At 53.7% G+C, this 24,170-nt stretch overlaps 1 protein-coding gene across 1 annotated transcript in view; it reads left to right on the top strand.

Annotated features, from left to right (window-relative positions):
- FGF18 (fibroblast growth factor 18) overlaps window positions 1–23,558 on the top strand; it is a 35,803-nt gene extending 12,245 nt beyond the window's left edge. The window contains exons 3-5 of the mRNA XM_081520574.1: window positions 3,616–3,796; window positions 15,921–16,027; window positions 22,903–23,558. Coding sequence (XP_081376700.1) covers window positions 3,616–3,796; window positions 15,921–16,027; window positions 22,903–23,169 — 555 coding nt within the window. The 3' untranslated portion in view covers window positions 23,170–23,558. The remainder of the gene's footprint in view (window positions 1–3,615; window positions 3,797–15,920; window positions 16,028–22,902) is intronic.
- Window positions 23,559–24,170: the final 612 nt, after the last annotated feature.

The raw sequence follows: 24,170 nt of genomic DNA, 5'->3' as shown, positions 1-24,170 counted from the left end.
GGACTCAGGCCTCCTGTATTGAGAGCGTGGAGTCTCAGCCACTAGACCACCAGGGAGGCCCCACTCAGTAATCATCGATGCGTGCTGAGCACTTGACTCTGTGCCAGGCAACTGTTCTAAGACTGTGTATAACATCCATAGCAGCCCACGAGGTGGGTATCGTTGTCACCTCTCAGTAACTTGCCTGGGACCCTTAGCTCAGGAGTGGCTAGCCCTGGGTTTTGAACCTGGGTCCTGCTCCCGACGGCACTGGTGGGGCAGGCGGGGCCCAGTGAGCGGGGGCTGAATGCAGCGCTCTGGGGACCGTACGACTTGGGGCTACCTCTGCCAAGGCCTGCTCTGTGACCGTGTTGGTTCAGCTTCAGAGCCTCAGTTTCCTCAAGCATCATGTGGGACAGTGTTTCCACCATGAGGATGATAGTGAAGGTTAAATAACATGGTCCAGCTGAAGTGCCTGTGAGGCTCAGGCTGGGGTGGGAGGACGCGTACAGGTCAGCCAGGGCACAGAGACCTTGGCTTGGGCATAAGCAAGTAACTGTGTTAGTCACTCAGTCGTGTCTGACCCCATGGACTGTAGCCCACCAGGCTCCTCTGTCCATGGAATTCTCCAGGCAAGAATACTGGAGTGGGTTGCCATTCCCTTCTCCAGGGGATCTTCCTGACCCAGGGATTGAACCCAGGTCTCCTGCATTGCAGGCAGATTCTTTACCATCTGAGACATCTGAGAAGCCTGGGCATGGGGTGTAGAAATAAGGAAAACATAGTTCCTGCCCTGAGGAGCTGCACAGCTGAGGGCTGAGACACATGCTAAGGCAGTTCTGATTCCAAGAGCTCTTTCATGGGCCAAATGGGGTCCTGCTCACGTAGGAATGGGGTGCTGAAAGCCTAGCATGCCTAGAACAAACCTAGAATGCTGTCTGGACTTCAAGAGTTTCTCAGCTTTCTAGTTAAATGGTCTGGGACAGGCATACAATTATCAGGGCACAGGGAAATCTAGTGGTGCTAGTGGTAAAAAAAAACCCCGCCTGCCAATGCAGATGTAAGAGACCGTGAGTTTGATCCCTGGGTTGGGAAAATCCCTGGAGAAGGGCATGGCAACCCACTCCAGTATTCTTGCTGTGAGAATCCCATGGACAGGGGAGCCTGGTGGGCTACAGTTCATAGGGTCACAAAGAGTCAGACACGACTGAAGTGACTTAGCATGCATGCAGGGAAACCTAGTTTAATGTTACACGGGATGACGGCCCCCAGATCTTTTCAATGTTAACTTGTTCATTCATTCATTCATTTGACAAATGTTTGAGTTTCTACTATGCTAGGTGCTGAGGATATGGTAGCAAATAAGTCAGGGAGACAGACAAAAACCAGGTAAGTAGATGTTATGTCAGGTTGATGAATACTAGAAAGAAAAGCATGGTAGAGAGATGAAGGGTGACAAAAGTGGGGGCTGCCCCAGAGAAGCAGTCAAGGAAGTCCTGTCTCAGAATGTGACATTTGAGCAGAGACTCCAATGAATCAGAGGAACCAAAGGGCAAAAATCTGGGAAAGAGCAGTGAAACAGAGGGAAGAGCAAGTGCAAAGGCTCTGAGGCACCTGTTGGATTTTCTGTTGGGAATGCTCAGAGGCATAATAAGGCAGCCAGTGTAACTGGGGGTTGGGGTGGGGGTGGGGAAGAAGTAGTAGGAGATGGAGGTGGAAAAGTGGTCAGGGGATCATCTTGCAGGGCCTTGAGGCCACAGTGGGGACCTTTATAAAAATGTGATGGGAAGGGACTTCCCTGGCAGCCCGATGGCTGAGGCTCTGCCGTCCAAGGCAGAGCGTGAGGGCTCCATCCCTAGCGAGGGAGCTAAGATCCCCTGTGCCTCATAGCCAAAAAATCAAAACATAAAACGGAACCAATATTGTAACAAATTCAATGAAAGGCTTTTAAAAAAATGGTTCCCCCCCAGCCCCCGCCAAAAAAAAATCTAAAGTTGATGGGAAGACCTGGAGAGTTTAGGAGAGGGTTACACAAGGTGGGTGGATTTGGTGGGAGATGGGCTTCTGGGTGGGAGAGAATAGAAGCAGAAAGCTGGTGAGGAGGTGGCTGTGAGTTGTTCAGGTCTCACCTGAAACCTATTCAGGAAAGGAAGACTGGAGAGATACTGTTGGCTTAGCCAGAGGTGGATTCCTGGAGAGTGTGGTCAGGCATGAACTAAACTTCTAGTTGTTGTTTAGTTGCTAAATCGTGTCTGACTGTTTGCAACCCCATGGACTGTAGCCCACCGGGATCCTCTGTCTACAGTATTTCCCAGGCAAAAATACTGGAGTGGGTTGCCATTTTCTCCTCCAGGGGATCTTCCTGGCCCAGGGATTAAATGCATGTCTCCTGCATTGGCAGGAGGATTCTTTACCACTGAGCCACCAGGGAAGCCTATAAAAGTAGATGGATTTTTTATGTGTGTGTGTATGCATAGGATATCTCTGCAAAGTGTTAGTTGCTCAGTCATGTCTGACTCTGTGACCCCATGATCTGTCCATGGAATTCTCCAGGCAAGAGTACTGGAGTGGGTTGCCATTCCCTTCTCCTGGGGATCTTCCCGACCCAAGGATCAAACCGGGGTCTCCTGCATTGCAGGCAGATTCTTTATCATCTGAGCTAACAGGGAAGCCCTAAACTTCTAGGAATACAGGGAATTTGATGGGAGATGCTAAGCGAAAGCTTCTCTACAAGGGGTTGGGGGTGTAGGCCAAATGCTTGGTGATAGGACCATTGCAGTATGAAGAGGAGAAGCCCTCCAGCATCAGCTCCTAGGGGAGCAGTGACAGTGGGGTGTGGTTCATTCATTCCTGGCAAGAAAGTTGCCAGGTCTCCCTCCCTTCCCACTGAGGCCCTAAACAGCAGTGATATGACCCTAATCCCTATCCCAGCTCTGTGGTAATTTTGGTACTTCTCTTCCCATTGGCTCACTTTACCCTCACAGCCATCCTGGGTTGTAGAAAGGATGGGGGCCCTGCTCCACTCTTTTACTGGGGAGAAATCTGAGGCAGAACAAACTGGGTTCTCAAGGTCACATGGGCAACTCTGGTCCATATTTCTTATTTTGATTTGGGGCTGTGGCGGAAAGAAAGCAAACTTTGTTTGCTGTCAAACAAATGTGTTTTCAAATAGACCTAGACATGATTCTTAGCTTGCAACTTCCTGGCTGGGCCACCTCGGACAACTTGCCTCACCTCTCTGAGCCTCAGTTGCCCCATCTATTAAATGGGAGATAACAGGACAATTGAGCTTCCCTGGTGGCTCAGTGGTAAAGAATCTGCCTGCCAATGTAGGAGACACAGGTTTGATTCCCTGGGTCGGGAAGATCCCCTGGAGGAGGAAATGGCAACCCACTCTAGTATTCCTGCCTGGGAAATCCCATGGACAGAGGAGACATGGTGGGCTATAGTCCTCGGGGTCGCAAAGAGTCAGACGCGACGGAGCGATGGAACAACTACAAACAGGGCAGTTATGAGCATGTGCTGATGCCTGGCCCAGAGCTGGCATCAAGGATGCCCTGGCTCTTTGTTGTGGTTCTTGCATGCAGGGTGTCTGGGTGTCCAGGGTGGCTCACTGTCACCGCTTTCCCGGCCCAGGTGCTGGCGGCCGAGGAGAACGTGGACTTCCGCATCCACGTGGAGAACCAGACGCGGGCTCGGGACGATGTGAGCCGTAAGCAGCTGCGGCTGTACCAGCTCTACAGCCGGACCAGCGGGAAGCACATCCAGGTCCTGGGCCGCAGGATCAGTGCCCGCGGCGAGGACGGGGACAAGTATGGTAAGTGTCGACCCCTTCCTCCCCCACTGCATACACATCCTTCCTGGTCTCCGAGACCTCAGGTTCAAATCCCAGCTCTCCCATATCCTGGTTGTGTGAGCTTGCACCCAGTGCTGAGTCTTTCAGGGCCTCAGTTTCCTTATCTGTGAAATGGGGATGCAGTAGCACGTCCCTGAGAGCCTTGTTGGGAGTAGTAACTGAAGACATGAGTAAAGCCTCCTCTTGCTGGTCAATGCCCCGTAAATATTAGCTGTCATGGGTGATCGTGGCTCGCCTGGGGCTGGCGTCTGACAGTTTGCTGCTGCTCCCCCAGCGTCGTTTCACCTGTCCACGGTTCAGATGCTTGGGTGGGGGGTGGTGGGAGCCTCTGGGGAATGTTTTTTGTAGGTTATGGTGGTGGTGGAAATTGGCCTGGTGTGAGTGTGTGTGCACATATGTGCATATGTGTGTGAGAGTGTACGCATTTGCACGGAGAGGCATGTGCGTGTGCTCTGTGGGCTGAAGTTTGCTCTCTTATGAAGCATGGGTGCTCACACCACCTGGGGCTGCCCTTGACCTGCCCTTGACCCTGGGACTACCCAGCTCTCCTGAGGTGTTTAGAAACCATCACCTGCCCCAAGCTGCATGGGCAGGGGGGCTGGGAGGAGTGAAGTACCCTGACTCCCTTCCATCCACAGGCCCCTAGCCCACAGCGACCCTCAGCAGTGAGGGAGGCACCCAAGACTCCTCCTGCCCAGCCCCTGAGCAAGTGCTGACCGTGCCCTCACCGCTTCCTACCTTCCCGGGCCCAGGCTCTGGAAGGTGTCCCAGGTCCCAGCCATGGGCCCGGGGGCTGTGGGCGGCTGAGGTGCGTGCCTGCGGCCAAGCCTGCCAGCCTGGGGCGTTCTGAGACGAGACTCTGCCTGTTTGCCAGTCCCTACCCATTGCAGTCAAGACATGACAACAAGACAAATAATTTCTTGGATCTCTTTATCTTGGACACCATTTATTCTCCCTGTGCCCCAGGGCAGGACTGACCTCGTGGTGGGCCTGAGCATGGCAGCTGTGCTGTCACTGGCGGCTGGGCCGGGCAGGGCTGGGCCGTGCTGGGCTCCTGCTCCTCCAGGCCAGCTGCCTCCTCCCTCTCCTGCCCTGTCGCTTGTTACTGCCTCCATCTCCCTCCTCCCTCTTCCCCCTGCCCCTTTCTCGGTCAGGCTGCTTCTCCTTTGATCTGGCATCTCTGTCTCTTGAGTCCATCCCCCTCCTTCCGGTTGTCCCTGTCCATCACTCTGTCTCCCCCATCCCCACCATCTCAGGCTTTCTCCCTGCTTCCCTCCCTCTGCCCGTGGTCCTCTCCCACCTCCCCACCTCTCCCAGGCCCTCTGCTGGCCGCCTCTCTGCGGCCTCCTCTCTCTGGACCCCCCCACCCCGCCCCCCGTGGACGCCTGGCTGTGCTGGGCAGACCCAGGTGCTGCTTTTCCCTGGGATCTGCCGTCCAGTTGGTGCCAGGGAAGGGGCAGCTGGCTGGCTGGGGCGGGAGGGAGGTGCCCTCCTGGGGAGTCCCCGGAGTTCTCTCTGGCCCCTCCAGGCTGGGAGGGTACAGGGGGGTCAGACTCTGGTCTGAACCATCTGTCCAGGCTCTGAGATAGGGGTCCAGAGCTCGGGAGGGAGAGGAGGTAGGAAATGGCCAGCCCCTCCCTGCAGAAGCCACTTGCACTCTTGTTTCCTCTGCCTGAACCAGAGGCTCAGCGGTCTCACCCGGCGTGGCCTGACCGTCTCCAGGCCTCAGCAAGGGATGGACTCGAGCAACGCCGCTCAAACAGTCATGCGCACCCAGATCGCTGAGGGACCTTGTTGAGAGGCTCGTGTTGATGGAGGGTCTGCCCTGAACTCAGGGTGTCTGACAAGTGACCCGGGGGTGCTAGGGGACCACACCTGGCGTATACAGGGACTCGCCCATCCTGGCTTCTCCTCCACCTCCACAGAGTCTAGATTTCATGATTCTCTGTCAAGGAATATGTTTCTCACTCCTCCAATCTCCCAGCACCCAGGGTAGCAAGGGGCCTTGCTGGCCGCTGAGATTGCTCCATTTAGATGTCGCATTAGTAACGCAGATGAGGGGAAGGGACCCCATCTGTGAGCCCTGAGAGAGGAAGTGAGACAATGGAGCCAATTGAGGCTTCCAATCTAGATAATCAATACAAATATTATTGGAGGGTGATTTATGTGGCCGAGTGGAGCAGGAGAATGGGGCTGCATTAGCCTGTCCTGCCTGTGGGGGAGGGGTAGCCAGTAGTCCTCAGTCAGGCCAGGCGGCCCAGGATGGTTGGAGAACCTGCTCCCTCCTTCTCAGGGCTCCGTCCAGCTGAAAGAATGGTGTCTTCTGAGACTTGCATTCATACACAGTTAGAATACAGTCTGGGAATTCCGGCAAACACCAAGTATAAACAATCCCTGTAAATGCCTGGAATCTGGAATCCCTGCAGACCCTCGGAATCTCAGATTTGAGTCTCTAAAACACTCAGAATCTCAGATTCAACAGCATCCTGAGGCGCTAGACTCCTCAGGCAGGTGCAAGACGGTGGCCTCCCTTTGTGTAGACGCCTGCCCCGGAGCTCTGGGCCGACTTCACAGTAGTGAGCAGTCTTTGGTGAAATCGCCACAGATCATCCAGGCTTCTACACCAGGCTCTTCTGCAGGAGGGTCTCCCCATGGCTCCTTGAAACTCTCCCAGAGCACCGGCAGGCCCTGGGGGTGGCTGTTCCAGGAACGCGGGGCTTTCACAGCTTTGGGTTCCGCTCTGGACGGAGAAGCATGTGGGCCAGGGGGCTAGTGGCCTAGGTAGTGAGTGGGACGCCTGGCCGGCCAGGAACTGGGCAAGCGCCATCCTGCACACCTGGGATTATTGGGTCAGTCCCACCCCTTCCTGCCTTTGGACCTGGTCACCTCGGTCCAGCCAGGAGTCGACGCTTTGAAGAGACAGCACTGGGCCAGGAGACAGGACCCCTGGGTTCCAGTGGCAGCTCTGTCACTGAGCAGCCTCTAGTGCCCAGGGCAAGCATGTCTGGCTCTGGGCTGAGATCCTTCACCAGCCAAGCAAAGATGAGAAGGCCCCACTGCCTCCAAGGTTGATGCCCTTAAGCTGGAACGTGAAGGCGTCAATGCACACTAGCTGCAGGAAGCAGGGCTGCTGGGTAGTGGGACCTGAGACTTTGCAGAGGAACACACAGGGTCAGCTGAGCCAGCCCTCAGGGAAGGGTAGGAGCCCCAGCATTGGTTATGGTGGTGTAGGAGCCACTATGCTTTTATAAGGCTTGTAGTTGTCTACTTTCATTTGATAAAGGTGGCTTTTCCACTTGATTAAGAAAAGACACCCCAAACGCCCAAGTTTTCTTTCTTAAAATTTGTTTTTAATTGGAGGGTAATTGCTTTACAATATTGTGTTGGTGTCTGCCATACATCACCACGAATCAGCCATAGGCTTTGCAGGAGGCCAGACTCCAAGGACTGACAGTATCCAGAGCAGCCCCGAGAAGGCCTCTGGGGGCCTGTGAAAGCCAGGGAGGTGCTCTTCTGCGAGGGTGAGCATGTCGAATCTGGAACCAGATGGACTTGGAATCTCAGCGCCACCACTTAGGAGCTGGAGGCCTTAGGTGGGAGTTAGCCTTTCTGATCCCATTTATTCCTGTGTAAAATGGGGTCAGTGAAATGAAAAAGTATCTTCTGCTCAAAGATGTTATGATTATTTAAGCCAGAATACTCAGTGCTACTGTATGAGGACAGGGGGATGCCGTCGTGGGCTCAGGTGAAGGCTCCCCTCTGGGGAACTGGTTTGTGGAGCTTCCAGAAGGGGTGCTGCCTCTTTTCCATCAGAGGGCCCTGGCATGTCTGCTGCAGATAGAAGAGGCTCCTGCAGCATGGTTCCAAGCAGCAGCAGGGGCTGGCAATGCTCTGATGGCCATCTCAGGCCGGAGGCGAAAGGGTATTTGGACCCTTCTGTTGGGTGTGGTCTGGTCTCTCAGTTCACACCTAGGTCCCTCCCTCACTCAGGTGGCAATACAGCCGTGAACGAGACCACCTGGTCTTAGCCTACAACCAACTCCCAGGCCAAAGCCCCTGCTCCTTCTTAGGGGCTGACACTGAGTAGGAAGAGCCTGGGCCTCTTGCTCTCTGCGTCTCTTGGGCCCTTGCCATCCCCTACCTGCATTGCAGGGTGGCAGAGGACAGGGCATGGAGTTCGTACGCCGTGGATTGGCTCCAGCTTGGCATGGATCAGTGATTCCAGCTGTGTCACCCCTGCCCATGGGCTCTGCCCCGCTGGGCAGCCTTCCTGAGCTCCCCCACTCCCCTCCAAGAATGTGAGCTCCTTGAAAGCAGTGACCTTTCTTCCTGTCCCCGTGTCTACTACATGGCCTGGCAGAAAGCAGGCCCCCTTTAAAGGTTACTGGATGAGTGACTAAAATAATTACGGGGCAACACAGAGCCCAATCAGGGGCTGACATGCGTGACTCACCTGGAAAAGCATGTGGGGTCTGGCAGGACTTTTGCTGAGTGGGTGATGGAAGTGGGAGGGGGCCCTCTGGTCCCCATTTCCCTCCTCCTGGTACCTGCTGCAGGGCTGTGCTTGAGCGAGGAGCCAGGTCCTTTGGGCTGGCTGGTGTGGGCAAGGCAGCAGAGACCCCCTTCTCTCCGAGTCTGACACCTCATAGTCCATTCTCCATACTGTGGTCCAAAACATGAGACTCGGTCACTCAGTCAAAGGCTGTCATGTCATTTAGAACGAAATCCAAATCCTCAGCAGGAAGGCCTGACCTGGCTGCTCCCTAACCGCAGGCTCCATCACCCCAGTCCTTGCTTGCTCTGCTCCGGCCCCAACTTCCTGCTGCCCCTCGCACCTGCCAGGCATGTCTGCAGTTAAGGGCCCCTGCTGGACCCTCAGCCTGGGCTGCCCTTCTTCCAGATGCCCCCGTGGCTTTTGCTCCCTCACTTCATTCATTCACCTGTCACCTTATCAGAGAATTCCAGTCTGTCCTCTTGTGGGTGTACTTCTCTTCCTAGCACTTATTGCTGCCTGAGGTTTGGTTACATGTTTAGTTATTCGCTCTCCGTGTCTCCTATTCCAGTGCACACTCTAAGGCTACGTGGCCTCTACCTCTTGTCTTCACTGCTGTATTCCCTTGCACAGTGAAATTGTTAGTTGCTCAGTCATGTCAGACTCTTTGCAACCCCGTGGACCGTAGCCCGTCAGGGTCCTCTGTCTTTCGGCAAGGATACTGGAGTGGGTTGCCATTTCCTTCTCCAGGGGATCTTCCTGACCCAGGAATGGAAGCCACGTCTCCCACATTGCAGGCAGATTCTTTACCACAGAGCCACCTGGGAAGCATCCCCCTTGCACACAGCCAGCCACAAACAAGTGTGCGATACATGTTTGAGCCAGTGAGTGCATGGGTGACCCATGAGCATCCAGGAGTGTGGATGAGACCGCTCCTCTGGGGCAAGTGCCCGGCACAGAGTAGGTCCTCGGAGAATCAATGCTCCCTCCATTCTCCTGTCCTGTCCTCACTTCCAGCCAGCCTTGCATCTTGCAGCCGGGATACACCGAGCATCAGAGCCAGCTTTCCCGAGAGATGTTCCCAGCTGGAAGGAACGTTAATATATCCGCCTAACACCCCTGCCCTCTGAGCTCATGTCCCACGACTTCTGTCCTCAGTGAGGAGTGGCCACCCACACCCTGGTGACTCTGCAGCTCAACTGGCCACATGAGAGCTGCAGCGAGGATTAAATATAGCTCCTGATCGATCCGATCGATTCTTTCCGTCCTCCTTTCTGGCCAACTCACATGGCCTGTGAGCCTCCTTGGGTGATGACTTTAGGAGAAGGGGAGCCATGGGCACCTTTGGAGAAAAGCCATAACGTGCGTGCGTGTGTGTGTGTGTGTGTGTGTGTGTGTGTGTGTGTGTGTGTATAGCGATGCTGAAACCTCTCCAGAGAGGAATCCTTCCCCCAACCCCCACTTCTTTCCCTTCCCCTCGACCTGGTTCAGAGGGGAGGAAGGGGGTACCGATTCAGTGTGACCTCCCAGCGCCTTCTGTGGCAAGGATGCTTCCTCGCTGGGGGGTGATGCCTGGAGAGCGGCCGGTGGCACTGTTTGCCCTGGAGCTGCAGCGGCTGGCGGCTGGCGCGCTATGCCAGGCCCGGGTGCAGCCTGCTCTGCGCAGCCTCTCACTGGCTCCTGGCTCCCTGCTTGCTTTCTCAGGTCTGGGAGGTTTAACTCTGAAACTTGTGGGAGAGGGGGGAAGGAAGCCAATTCTCCCGCTTAGTTTTCTCCAGTTCCGTTTTTCTGGGTCTCCTGTGTCCCTCTGTGTATGTCTCTCTGGATCTCTGTCTATCTTTCCCTGCTGTTTCCAACCCTTCCAACCAAAAGCCTTCAAACAGAGGTCCTGGATCGCCCGCAGGGAAGCCGAGCTGGGAAATTTCACTGGAATCAGTCAATCCATCCATCCACCAAAGTTGTTTCTCATTTCTCTGCCATCGCCAGCCTGCCTCGTGTCTGTCTTGCTCTGCCCGAGTCTGAATCTCTCTGTCTGTGTCAGACTAGCTCCGGAGTTATTCTACCTGTGTTCAAATCCTGGTCCTACTGGGTGACTTTGGCAAGTCACCTCTGAAGTGCTTCTCAGAGCCTCAGTTTCTTCATCTGTAAAATGGGCGTAATAGTTCCTACCTCATAAGGTTGTTGTGAGGATCTGATGAGACTTTCCATATTCAGACTCTAAGCACAGTACCTGACGGATGGTAAATGCTCAAATAAGTGTTAGTTTTTTAAAACCGTCATTGTTACTCCATGCATTTCAACAAAACTGGGAGAAAAAGACGGCGTGAGGTTTTTTCTTTATTGAAAGGGCTTTCTCTCCAGCTCCTTTTTCTTCCACTTTCTCTTTTTCCTTTTCTGCTTTCCTGTCTGGATGCTGGAGAAGGGATTGGGCCCCCAGCCACGGGCAGGCTCTGGGCTCCTACTCTGAGCCGAGACTGGCTCTGTGGGCCTTCCCCGTCAGGGGAGATCCCGCACTCGCTCGACCTCTGGTGCATTCAGCCTCTCCCTATGGTCAGAACTAGATCGGAAGCCATTTGCCGCCTCTCTGGCTGTGGTTTGAACCCAGACTTGGGTGCTGTTATGGGCTCCCCCATCTCCCAGATTCAGCTAGAAGCTATCTTCCTCAGGGTGACTGCTGGTACCCTTCCCTGCCTCAAGGTCATTTGGAAATGGAGCTGGGGAGGGATGGGCCCCAACCTTTGGCTCTTTGGGCGTCTCGACCCACAGACTTCTGCCCCAGGAAGGTGAAGTCAAGGCAGAGACCCTCCCTGTTCATTCACCAACTTCCCCAGGAAAGGGACTGGCATGGAGGAAAAGTTTGACCTAAGGGGGGACAGGCTAAGACCCAGACTTCTAGGTTAGCCTGCCTGGGTTTTAACTCCACCATTGTACAACCTTGGGGCTCCATTTTCTCACCTGTAAAATGGGGTAATAAAAAAAAATAGTTCTAATCTCCTGGGATTGTCATAAGGATTGAGATAATGTGTATAGGTTAGAAATGACCAGCATATGATGCTTCCCAGAGGGGCAGTACTGAAAGGAAGTCATCTAGTCCTGGCCCAGAGAGGGATAGCACTTTCTCCCTTTGTCGGAATATCTGATAGTAACTCTGAGGCTGGAGGTGGGGGAGTGGGGGAGCTCAGAGCTCTAGGGAGAGGCGGGAGTAACGCTGCTGGGGAGCAGAGTTGCTAAAGGTATCGATCATGGGATCAGACACTGAATTTGTACTTCTACTCCGCTTTTACCAGCTGTATGCCCTTGAGCAAGTCCCTTTACCTCCCTGAATCTTGTTTGCTTTAACTTTTAAATAGCATTATTCATACTGGGGGCTTCCCTGAGGCCCAGATGGTAAAGGATCTGCCTGCACTGCAGGGGACTTCAGATGTCACCTCCTTCCCTGACCACACCGTGCTCCCATCTGGCTCCTGCCAGCCCCTGCTCCCTTCCCCTCCGAGCTCTCCTCCATGTTGTCCCTCTTATTTGCTGCCTTTCCTGTGTCTGTCTCTGTCCATCGGAAGGTAAGCTCCATGAGGGCAGGCCCTTAACTGTCTCATCCACCACTGTGGTTTCTGGCACCTAGCTCACACTTGGCTTATGGTAAATGACCAATAAGTAAATTTTTGTAAAGGGCTTGATGAGGTAAGCATGAATAGTGTGTGAAAGTGAAAGTGTTAGTCGCTCAGTCATGTCTGGCTTTTTGTGACCCCATGGACGGTAGCCTCCTCTCAGAGGAAGTGACATCTGAGTTGAGAGGTCAACCTAGGAGATGAGGAGTCACTGTGGGAAACTCTGGGCAAAGCGATCCGCAGGCTGCGAGGAAGTGTGAAGGCCCTGAGGCGGGAGTGTGCTAGGCGAGTCAGAGCAGGAGGCTGGAGGGCTGTGAGTGAGGGTGGGAGAGGGGGTCGGGCAGCAGGGGCCAGACCATGTACCCCTTATGGGTCCCCTTGAAGAGTCTGGATTGTTAGGTGGCACAGGGTGAAGAATCTGCCTGCCAATGCAAGAGACATGGGTTTGATCCCTGGGTCGGGAAGATCCCCTGGAGGAGGAAATGGCAATCCATTCTAGTAATCTTGCCTGGAAAATCCCATGGAGAGAGGAGCCTGGTGGGCTGCAGTCCCTGGGGCTGCAAAGAGTAGGACACGACTGAGCAACTGAGCCGCACGCACGGAGATCCATAGGAGGCTTCAGCAGGGGAGAGGCACAACTCATGTTACCTTTTATAAGGATCCTGCTGGCTGATGTGTAGAGGAGAGACTGCTGGGGGCAAGAGTAGCAGAGAGTGGAGGAGGGGATGCCAGGGTGGTGAGCGGCAAGATGATATCATTGATCACTCCTGCCTGGCCTGGGACAGACCTGAGAATCAAACTGAAAGGAGATGAGGCTTCTGGCTCCTGAGAGGTGTGTCTTGGGGGCTTAGGTCTTGGGTCATGAGAGGGGGAAGCGTGATGCTGAGGACCAGGCGGGCTCTGGGGCAAACCTGGTCTGGTGGGTGGAGTCTCTCTTTCTCTTTTTCTGAGAACTGCTGCTGCTATTACTCCCCAAAGACTTTACATAATCTTGGCCCAGCTCCCTCCTCATTATGTCATGTGCTGAGTGGAGTCTAGGTCACTCCATGGCTTGTTGCGGTCCGGGAAGAACAGACTTCTGGCTCCCCAGGGCGCAGGGGCTGGTGCAGATCGTCCCCATGCTGGGGTGGGGGTGGCGAGGCTGGCGGGGGGTGGAGGTGCCGTCCAGCCCCAGCCCCAGGCCCTTGGATGGCTCAGGCAGAGGCCAGGGCTTCCTGAGATGGGCTGCGGTTAATGAGAGGCGGGGGTTGTTTTGAGCCAAGTCTCCCTGGAGCTGGGGGCCCTCTTCTGGGACCCAGGCCCCAACAGGAAGAGAGCCAGCCAGACTGGATGTCAGCCCGGCCCCCCGCGCCACCTGGGAAGGCTTGCTTCTCTGAACCTCAGTTTCCTACACTGTAAAAGGGGGACGAAGGTACCTAACCTTGCGGGGTGTTTGACTTTGGCAGGCTCACAGGGGAGTCGGATCCAGTGTGTAGTAGGAGCTGTTCTGAAGACAGGCGCCCAGGCTTGTGCCGGGAGAGAGCAGACAGAGTCGTCTTCCTCTCGGACGTGCTTGGGGCTGCCTGGCCTCAGGCCTGTGGCCTCTCCCTCTTTTTATGATTTCCCATCCCTACCCCTCTCCAATCCCAGAGACAATCAGAATAGTCAGGCCACATTCCCATTGCATAGGTAAGGAAACTAGGGGCTCAGATAGGGTGTGTGGCTTACTCCAGGTCACACCTCCAGGATGGCAAGGCTCTGTAAATCCCCGCCTAAGGTATTTTCTGATGCACTCACAGTGTGGGGTACCTGAGACCCTGGAGGATGCTGAGAAAGTTCGCCACAGAAGGCCCGCCTTGGCAAGTTCTGCTTCCCCTCTGCCCTTTTATACACACCAGATTTCTTTTCCACTACTTTTTGTTTTTTCTGGGTAAATGGGTTTATTTTGCAGTGATCAGGAAACTTAAGGAACAGTTACTGAGTTTCCCCTACCCAGCCTCTGAGAACAGCATCATTTTATATAACCCTCACATTGGCTGTTAAAGATGAGGGATGACCATCCTCATTTTACAGATGAAGAAACTGAGGCCCAGGGTCATACACTGGCAAGTGGAGCTAGGGAGTCATACCCATACACGTGCATTTCAAAGCTCTCACCTCTCCCCTTACACATGCTGCCTTTGTCAAAAGCTCCTGGGGGTTGGGGACTCTCCTGACCCCTAACAACCCCCACCCCATGTGGGGCCTGAGTTTGTGAGGAGACATCGAAAGCAAGTCTCAGAAGTGCTGTGATGTTTGACCCTTGGTTGCCAGGGACTAAGCTAACAAGAGAGTTACAGGGAGTTTGAATGTAGGGAAGCAGGGAGAATAAAGGGCTTATAACCCCCTATCTCCGTGCTCACTAATGCTCTGTGTTTACCAGGGATGGGGGAAGGTAGAGAGAAGAATGTGCCCCCACGTTTTTTCCTAGAATTACTAAATTCTTGTTAGATCTTTAAATTTTATGTAAATTCTTCTTTTTTTCCTTGGAAAGGTGGGTATCACATTTTAATTAGTAGTGGTGTCAAAGGAGGGCTAGATTAATTATTGGAAATCCTGAGTTCCAGATGGTTTTAATTTTCACAGCAGGGCACCAGGGTATATATTTAAATTTTTTTTTATTAAAATCATACCTCTTGTATTTTAGGGGCACTGAGGTACACTGTTTGTGGCTCCAAGGATACTGTATTGAGGACTATGATTTTGTTATGGAGAAGCAAGTCCCTTGTCACTGAAATTAAAATTTTGTGGGTGAGGGAGGGGCAGGTGTTGGGAAGCAAAGGGTCAGGGGAGGGAGGGTGAGAATGAGGGGTCAGAGGCAAAAAAGGGGGATGGTGGTGGTGGGGAAATCCAGGCCCTGGGATTCAAGTTCAAAGAGGGCATGTGACCTGCCAAAGTCACACAGCATCCTACTGGGGAGAAAATGTGAAGTGGCTAAGGGACAGGGAAGGGTCTTAGAGTATGCCTAATCAGGAGACAGTCACCCTTCGGCCACTAGATATTCAGTCAGGCTTTGGGGGATCAGCTCTGGCTACCCCATCCAGGGTCATCCGGGACACCCCATGTCTTTGTGGAGTATGGGGGTTTAACATGAGGTCTCCCATTCCAAACCAGAGGGTACTAGGTTCTCATTGGGACTTCTGGGCTCCTGGGAGTTAATTATCCTTCAGCCTTGGTGGCCTTTTTGGTTTTTTTTCTATCCACACTGTGTGGCATGTGACGTAGGATCTTAGTTCCCCAACCAGGGATTGAACCCATGGCCCCCTGTGTTGGAAGCATGGACTGTTAACCACTGGACCACCAGGGAAGTCCCCCAGTCTTGTGGCCTTGATTGAGGAAAGTGAGATATACTGATAGCCTCCTTTCCCGACGTTTCCCCACTTCAAGTTTCCAGGACACTCCCTCTCTCACGTCCCCATCAGGGAGGGGACACCCAGATGTTTGCCCTGGAGGAAGGGGCTTCTGACCTAAATTCTGGAGGAAGTAGCTTAGCATTCCACAAGGCAAGACGCTTGTGCATGTATTGTGTGTGTGTGTGTGTGCGCGCGCAGTGTGCATGCCTGTGTGAGCTCATAGGCATCTGAATGTCTGACCCCTCAGTCCAGGGACTGCTGCTTCTTTGAGGTTATTTGTGTGGTTGTGTGTCCTGCATTGGGGAAGGGAATTAAGGGGCAGGGGAGATGAGGGCAGCTCACCCTGGTCTTTAGCCCCCAGGAGCGATCTGGGTCCCCAGTGGAGTCCAGAGAGGCTGGGATTTGCAAACAGGTGTCAGTGAGCTTTTCTCCCTGCCTGAGGGGCACGTGCTCCAGAGAGACCTGTCAGAAGCACCGCCCCCCCCACCATACTTGATTCTGGGGGCAGTGGGAGGTCCAAGGTCAAGGTCAGCGTCAGGGATTATGTTGCTGAGTCTTCAGGCCAGCCACTGCTCCTGGTAAAAAAATGTGTCTTGTTCTCCTTCTGTCTTTCGAAGCCCAGCTCCTAGTGGAGACAGATACCTTCGGTAGTCAAGTCCGGATCAAGGGCAAGGAGACGGAGTTCTACCTGTGTATGAACCGGAAAGGCAAGCTTGTGGGGAAGGTAAGTGGTGGTCTGGGACTTAGGTGGGTTCCCCGGCAACCCAGGGGGGCTGGCGTAGTGCCTCCGGGGCCCCATCAGCCCGAAATGGAAAAGAGGTCCCATGAATGTGTATGTGTGTGTGAGACAGAGATTCCCATTGTGAGATCTCTTCATCACTCCCACTTCTTCTCTGTCCCCTCACCTGCAGCCTGCCAGACTGTGGCTGTGATTTTGGGGAATATGTGGGGCCCCGATCTCTCCTAGTGGATGTGGAGCTCTGGCTTGCTTGGCAGTGGGAGAACCCCCAGGGGGTCTGAAGCTCCCAGTCTGAATGTACCTGACGTCTGGCAGCAGGGAACCAGCGGGCCATGGCCTGGGGCTGTGGTGTTGTTTTAGTAATCACAGGGGGTTTATGACTCCCCAAAGCCACACCTCTGGAACCCAGCAGCCTCTTCCGCCTTGTGATTCTAGCACTTCAGGAAGGTTTTATTACTTTGGAACATGCATGTAACAAATTAGGGTGGGGGTAGGATATGGATGGGGTGGACCCATGTGCCAGGGATTCTGAGCCTCCACTGATGCTGCATTTTGATGCTGCTGCCCCTTTTGGCCTGGGTGTCCTTGTTTGTGAAGTTCACATACTTGCTTCCTTTGGATGCTCCTGTGTAAGGTGTTACGGGCAGTAGCTCTATAGTGGATTCATGCTCCATGTTCCCCTCTCTCCGAAGGGACCCTACTCACCCCCTGTCCAACTTGTATAATGGGGGGGGGCTTCTGCTGGCCAGCTGGAGTGGAGGGTAGAGGGTAGACCCAGATTCCAAAGAGGACGGCTTCTTCTCCTTGGGACAAGGCCCTCCGTGATGATCTGCATTTATTACACCTTGTTGGGGTGGGGGGAAGGAAGCATGACTTCAATTTCGGTTTAAGCCATGGCTTTGACTCCCCGAATCCCCCAATTCTTATCCCTCTTCCCCCCTCCCCTCCATATCCTGGGGAGAGGATGACAGGCCGGAGACCTGAGCCAGGAGAGTGTCTCTGATTATTTGTTAATAACAAGGGTACCAATAGCCTCTGTTAATTGAGCACCTACTTTCTGCCAGGCACTAAGCAAAAAATGCTTCAAAATAATCCCATGAGGTGGGTCGGGGAAGAACAGACTTCCACCATTCCCATTTCATAGATGAAAAAGCTGAGGCTTGGCCGTGTCCGGGCACAATTCCCAGGTCACGGGCTAGAGCTTGGCGGGCTTCAAAGCCCAGTTTAGAAGGCAAGGATTCCAGCTGGAGCTTCTCAAAGCAACAGAATAGTAATCCGTAGCGCGCCCCGGGATGCCTAGGAGTGGTTTTAATTAGTGATTCACTTTCCGCGGACTCACACCGCGTCCGCGGCCGGCCGGCCAGCGAGGGGTCCGGGGCAGGGGCGGCGGGCGGGCCGGGCGCCGGGTCCCCTGGCCTGGCTGTGCGTTTCCTGCGGCGGCGCTGCCAGCCCCGCGTCAGGCGCTTTGTTCTCCTGCCCGCCCGGGCCGCCGGGCCGCCTCCCAGGCCCAACCTGCTTGCAGTTGTGGGCTCGCCTTTCTCCCCCCCTCCCCCCGCCTTTTTTTCCTGCTTAAAGGAGGGGCCGCGCTGCAGCCCGCCGTGCCCAGTGCCTGCGTGCCCCTCCCTCCCCGTCTGCGTGGTTCCCGGCATCTTGACCCCAGGAGGGCCGTGCTGGGGTCAAAAGAACAGCCCTGTCCCCTCGGGCCGCTCCCCGCCGCCCGCCCGCCGGCTGGCCGCTGAGTCACCGCTTCCACAGGAGCCGGCTCCGATTTCCTGCCCCCTCGCCCTCTCTCCCGTCATTAATATTGGGGACGGTTCAGCTGGCGGCGAGGCCCGCCCCGCTCTCCGCTTCCCTCCCCGCTTGCTACAGGCAAGGCGCCCCTCCACCTTGCTGCAGGGTCCCCCGCCCCAAGTTTCCCCTCCTGGCTCCGGGGCTGGCCTCGGAGGCTCCACGGGCGTCCCGCCACCCATCCACCTGTCCCAACTTGGCCCCTACCTAGCCCAGCGCCCTCGCTCTCTGGGTCCTGCAGTCGGGAGCCCTGGGTCCTCGGGTGGCAGTTCTGTCAGATTGGCAGCCGATCAGACCCCGTCCTGGGGTTACTCCTGATGGCTGGTCTGTGTCTGAGCCTTCCCTAACTCCTGCCTCTGTTCTGCCCTCACACCTTCTCCAGAAGAGTGTTCCTCCGCTGCCTCAGGCTCCACCTCCAGGTCTTTCCCCTCTGCCCACCCTCAGCTTTCTAAAGCTCGCCCCTCCTCTCCACCCGCAACTCAGCCAGAACCAGTCCGCAGGCCCTCACCATCTACCCAAGAAAGGCTACACTCCTTGGGGAGAGCCCGCCTGCCCTCGTGTTCCTTATGTCACAGACGCATGGCTCTGCCAGCCTACACTCCTTGGATGGGGCCTTCAGGCTGTGTGCATGCCGTTCCGTCTGCCAGGACAGCCTTCCCCTTGACCATCCACCCTGAGGCTCGGCTCCCCCTTTCATAATCTCTGGCTTCACTGGCTGCCCCGTCAGCACACCCGCCCTGGAGCCCACAGCCGCTCACACAGCACTGTCTCTGCAGTCTGCTCACCTGGGCTGGCCCTGACTGTTTCCGTGCTTGCATCCCCCACCAGGCTAGCAGCCCTGAGGGCCAATTCTGGATCCATCCAGCATGCTTCTTATATCTGCTCAAAGGATACCAAAGAAACAGAAATGTGGTGCTTACTTTTTAAGAACTGACTCAGCCTACAGCCAGAATTAGCCACATCAGACCTGGGAATCTAAGTGCTCTGACTTCAGTGAGCCTCAGTGTCCTCACCTGTAAAATGGGAAGATAGTCCTGACACTGAGTAGGCACTTACTTGTTAAACATGAGCTACCTTCCCCGTGAAAGTCAGGTTCTTCACCTGTGGGAACCCTTGACCTCAGCTCAGGCTCTGGCTCCTTTGGCTCAACAGGATAGCTTGCTTGGCTGCTCTTGACCCTGGGTGTCAATCTTCTGCATGTCTGGCCACAGCCAGACACATCACTGAACCCCCAGGAGAGCCTCTGCTGATGCTCCAGGCCCTTGACCTTGCTCCTCTCTCTGCTCTGTCCTCCGGATCGTATGCCAGAGCCCTTCTCCGAAGCCTCCGAGAGAGAAGTAGCCGCCTTCTCCTTGCCACCTCTCTGGACCCCACCTCCACCTGACCCAGGAGATAGTACTTCCTTTCATTCCATAAAAGAGTTGGTGAATATCAAGCACTATGTGCTAAGCAGTTGTTCCCCATCTCTGGAGATTCAACCCAGGTGGATTTTTCTCATCCTTCTCCTCCTGTGTGATCATTGGTGTGTCCCCTTTGGGGCAACATAGGGCCCCAGACCCATTCAGAGCAGGGGGTCCCTTGCCTACTGCATGTTTGTGAAGACTGCTTTGGTTGAATGTGACTGAAACCTAATTCAAAATGCCTTTAAGAAAAAAAAAAAGACGTTTTATTTTTGTCTAGGTAACTAAAAACATCCAGGGTGTAGTTCTGATTTCAAGGAAGACTAGATCTAGGGGCCAAGTGATGTCATCAGGATTCAGTCTTCAGATCAAACAGAAGGAATAGGACTCCAGTTTGGAAAGAAGGAGGTTTGAGGTGGTAGATTTCCAGAGATGATCAAATTCTACTAAATCACCAAGGTTCTGGGATGGGCTGTTCCGATACTCTCTAAATATTGGTGATCTGCCTTGCCTGGACCAATTGAGTCAGCATTTTGGGGAGTGAGGCCCATGCACATGTGTTTTTTTTAACTCTGCAGGCCATAAGCAGGATCCTAGAGATGGTGAGGAGTAAGGCAAGGTCAGGGCCCAGGACGGCCTACTGTTAGCTTCTTATCCACTGAGTCTGAGTTCAGGTGGGAACTTGTGACCTTTATAGGCCCTATGACTCCTCCCAAGAACTCCTGACCTCTGGAGTGTCAGAACCTCAGCCTGAAGCCCAGATCCTCAACCCAGGCAAGAGCATATGTGCCAGGCACTGTGCTGGCCCTCGAAACTCCAAGTCATTGCTTCATGAGCATGGTAGCTCTGTGGTCCTGGGGGACCTGAGGTGTTTTGATGGGCAGCACCCACTTTTCCATACCCTTTCTCCCCATGGGCCTGTCTGGGATTAGACAGCAGAGAAGTGAGCTGCAGTGGCAAGCACAGGTTCAAATCCTGGCTTTGCTGCTTAACAGCTCCATGACCTTGGGAAAGCCATTTTTGTGTCTTTGAATGGTTTTCTTCTACCAGGTAGAGTCTACTTTGGCAAGTTAAGAGAATTAAATGAGACAGTGGATGTGGAAATATCTGGCCTCTAGTTGGCAATCAGTAAATGCTGAATGAATGAGTGAATGGATGAATAGGGACACCAAGGTGGGCAGGCTGAGAGCTTGGGCCCTCACTGTTCTCAGCACATCCCCCAGGAGGGGCCTCTCACAACTCACGACTGTCTCTGGGACATTAGTAAGGGATCCAGGAAGCAGAGTCCATTTTCTTTTGGAGGAAAACCAGTTAATGTGTCACCCCCACCATTTGTGTCCCAGCAGAACTCTCATCCGTTTAACCACAAACGCTCTGGGTGCCCCTGTCTTGGGCTAAGTAAGACCTATGCCGTAGCCATGAGAGCAACTGAGAATCAGTCCTGACCTCCTGAAGCTCCTGGGCTGATGAGGAGCAGGCAGATACAGAACAGAACCACTCTGTTGGGCAGGCAGGAGAAGGAGTGGGTGTGGAGGGGATTCAGAAGATGGGGTATGTGAGTTGAATAAAGCATACTGCTAAATGTGAGACGGGAATGGGCACCCCACTCCAGTGTTCTTGCCTGGAAAATCCCATGGACAGAGCAGCCTGGTGGGCTACAGTCCATGGGGTCGCAAAGAGTCAGACACGACTGAGCAACTAACACACACAGTGCTCAGATAGAGTCTGGAAGGAAGAGGAGGAAGTACCCAGGGAGCTAGATGGCAGTCAGGGAAGGCTTCCTGGAGGAGGTGGTTACTGAACTGACTCTTGAAGGTTGAAAACCGTTTTCCAGGCAGGTATTCAAAGACGGGGAACCAGCCATGGTATTGCCTTTATTCAGTTTTCTCTGACAGTTTCATCAAAACCATGCAAGGGACCTGGACTCAGGTTGGATAGGCAGCTTCCAGAATTATCCATGGGGAGCCCAGAGCCCACTCCTTTTTCTCCCCCTTGCACATATGCCCCGGCTTCCCTCACAATAGGTCCTCTCTGCTCACTCAACCCATACTGTCCTCTGGGTCCTGCGTGCTTCTCCCAGGCCCACCCCCTGTGTACTCTGCAGCCTCCTCGAAAGAGCTCTCCTCCAGAGAATGTTTTCTTACCCTGCCTGTCCCTTTCTGCAAAGTTCAGCACTTTGTCTGCAGGGCCCAGGCTTGCCCTCCGCTCAAAGGTGAACGTTCCTGGAAGCTCCAGCCCGTTTTCCACTTCAAACAAAAGGCTGGAACTTGCACCGCAGTCTCCACGCACAGCCAGACCGCTGGGCTTCCAACTTGGCTGGGCACCCGTCTGTAACGAGGAGTGGGCCCGGCCTAAATTTGGAGATGTTAGTTGGAAACTCGAGTGCTGCTAATTCAGGCCTTCCAACTTTGTGTGTCTCCCACTCTTCCACACCGAGCAATTCAGCTTTCTCAAGGAGGGGATTCAAAGCCTGCTTTCCACCACCTTTTGTTCAGATCCAAGGAGGGAGGTCAGACCTTCCGAACCACCTGCTCTTCAGAAATAATGTAACAAGTTCCTACTGTGTGCCTGGCTTGTTTATAAGCATCATTCCTCATAACATCTCTATGACGCAGGAGTCATTTTCCGTGTTTGGTCCAGGCAAGGAATCCAAAGTTTAGAGAATGAAATTAACTAGCCTGAGGTCACATAAGGAAGTGTGAGTTGATTCAACGTCTGACTATGAATCTAGTGCTCCTTGCCTGGCATAGTCTCCCAGGGAGTTCACCCAGGACCCTAAAATCTTAGAACCATGGGTGTAGGCTTTGAACTTGGGTCATGCCAAAGCTCTTATTTTTAGAGGCTTCCACCCCTCTTCACAACAAGCATTAAGATGTACCCACATCCCACATTCAATGTAATTGATGTTTAACTCTGTCACAGTGGAGTTGAATGGCAGTTGAGTAGGCAGTGAACTCGGTCCCAGGTTTCGTGCACGTGAGTTGGGAATTCTTTCTGTTGCGTGTGATAGAACACAGTCTCAACTGTTTTAAAGGAAATGAGATATTATTGGCCCACATGACAGTGAGGTAACTTGAGCTTCAGATATAGCTCGGTAGGTCCAGAAACTGAAAGATGTGAGGAGGACTTGGTTTCTTTCCTTCTCTTCCTCTTGGCTTTCTTCCTCCAAGCTGACTTTGCTGTCGGGCAGCATTTCCCCTCAGCTACCTTTGCTTCAGCCTTACCTGTTTCCCGAGTTTAGACTGGCCGAGGTTTTGAGGGATTATTTATAACAGGATCTTGAGGACTGCTGATTGGATGACTCAGGCCACGTGCTGTGCTCTGCACCAACCACAGGAAAGAACATTTTGATTGGTCAGATCTGAATCTTTTGTTCTAGTAGAGCTGAGGCGGAAGCCCCTGGCCCCATCTTGGGAGTGGAAAAGAAAGGGATCCCTGAATGGTAATGGGAGGCTGGTACCTAATTGGTGAGCAGGGAAGGATGCAGGGGCCGCTACATCAAGTCCACTCTAGGGATCCAGGGAATGAAACTGCTGAGGCCAAAGCTTGGGGTCAGGCCCATTTTTACTTGGCCATCTCAAGCCTTGGCCCCTGCCCCTGCCTTCTCTACACAGCTCTGCCCCCGGGACCCGTCCTTCCTCCCTCACCTCCTCTTCCTCTCTCTTCCTGCAGCCTGATGGCACCAGCAAAGAGTGTGTGTTCATTGAGAAGGTCCTGGAGAACAACTACACAGCCCTGATGTCGGCCAAGTACTCTGGCTGGTACGTGGGCTTCACCAAGAAGGGGCGGCCGCGGAAGGGCCCCAAGACCCGCGAGAACCAGCAGGATGTACACTTCATGAAGCGCTACCCCAAGGGGCAGGCCGAGCTGCAGAAGCCCTTCAAGTACACCACGGTGACCAAGCGGTCCCGGCGGATCCGCCCCACGCACCCCGGCTAGGCGGGCCCAGCCCACACTCACCCTCACGGAGAACTGCAATCAGAGGAATATTTTTACATGAAAAATAAGGAAGAATTTCTATTTTTGTACATTGTGTTTAAGAGAAGACAAAAACTGAACCAAAATTCTTGGGGGAGGGGAGCGATGAGGATTTTATTGTTGACTTGAAACCCCCTATGACAAAAGACTCACGCCAAGGGACTGTTGTCAATGCACAGGTGCTCGTGTCTCTCTAGGAACAGACAACTCGAAGCTCGTCCCCAGAGGAGGACTTGAATGAGGAAAACGACACTCTGAGAAACCAAAGTCCTTTTTTCCCAAAGGTTCTTAAAGCAAAAAAAGAAAAAAAAAGACAAAAAAAAAGCAAAAACACAAAAAAGAAAAACAAAGAGAAAGTAGTGCTCCCCCCACCCAGCAACTCCCCCTCTTTCCCAATCCCCTGTCCCTGCCCCCCAGAGCCCAACAAAAATCGCTCTCTGGTTTGCAGTCATTTATTTATTGTCCGCTGCAAGCTGCCCTGAGACACCGCGCAGGGAAGGCGTGCCCCTCAGAATTCTCGGCGCCTCGACTTTCGACGACAGACGGCCTCGTCCAATCACGGTGACCCTGCATTACTCACAGTTCTGGAGGATGCTGCTATCGACCTTCCGTGACTCACGTGACCTAGTACACCAATGAATAAGGGAATATTTTAAAACCAGCTATATTATATATATTATATATATATAAGCTATTTATTTCACCTCTCTGTATATTGCAGTTTCATGAACCAAGTATTAACTGCCTCAACAATTAAAAACAATTGACAAATTATTTAAAAAACCATGAGGCGAGTGGTGGCCGGAGGCAGGGCTCAGGTGCCCCTCCACGTTTCCTTCTTCTTGGTCTGAGGTCGTTGGGCTGAGAGCTGGGGCCTTACTCATTCATTTCCTTTGTCATTCATTCATTCCACACGGGCTGTGCTCCAGGCACTGGTCTCAACACTGAGGATGCAGCCTTAA

This window comes from Giraffa tippelskirchi, chromosome 8 (assembly GCF_054371585.1).
Source record: "Giraffa tippelskirchi isolate mGirTip1 chromosome 8, T2T-mGirTip1v1.2.pri, whole genome shotgun sequence".
NCBI classification, from domain to species: domain Eukaryota; kingdom Metazoa; phylum Chordata; class Mammalia; order Artiodactyla; family Giraffidae; genus Giraffa; species Giraffa tippelskirchi.
Note: the sequence above shows the minus strand (reverse complement) of the source record. Positions and strands in the feature narration are given on the sequence as shown.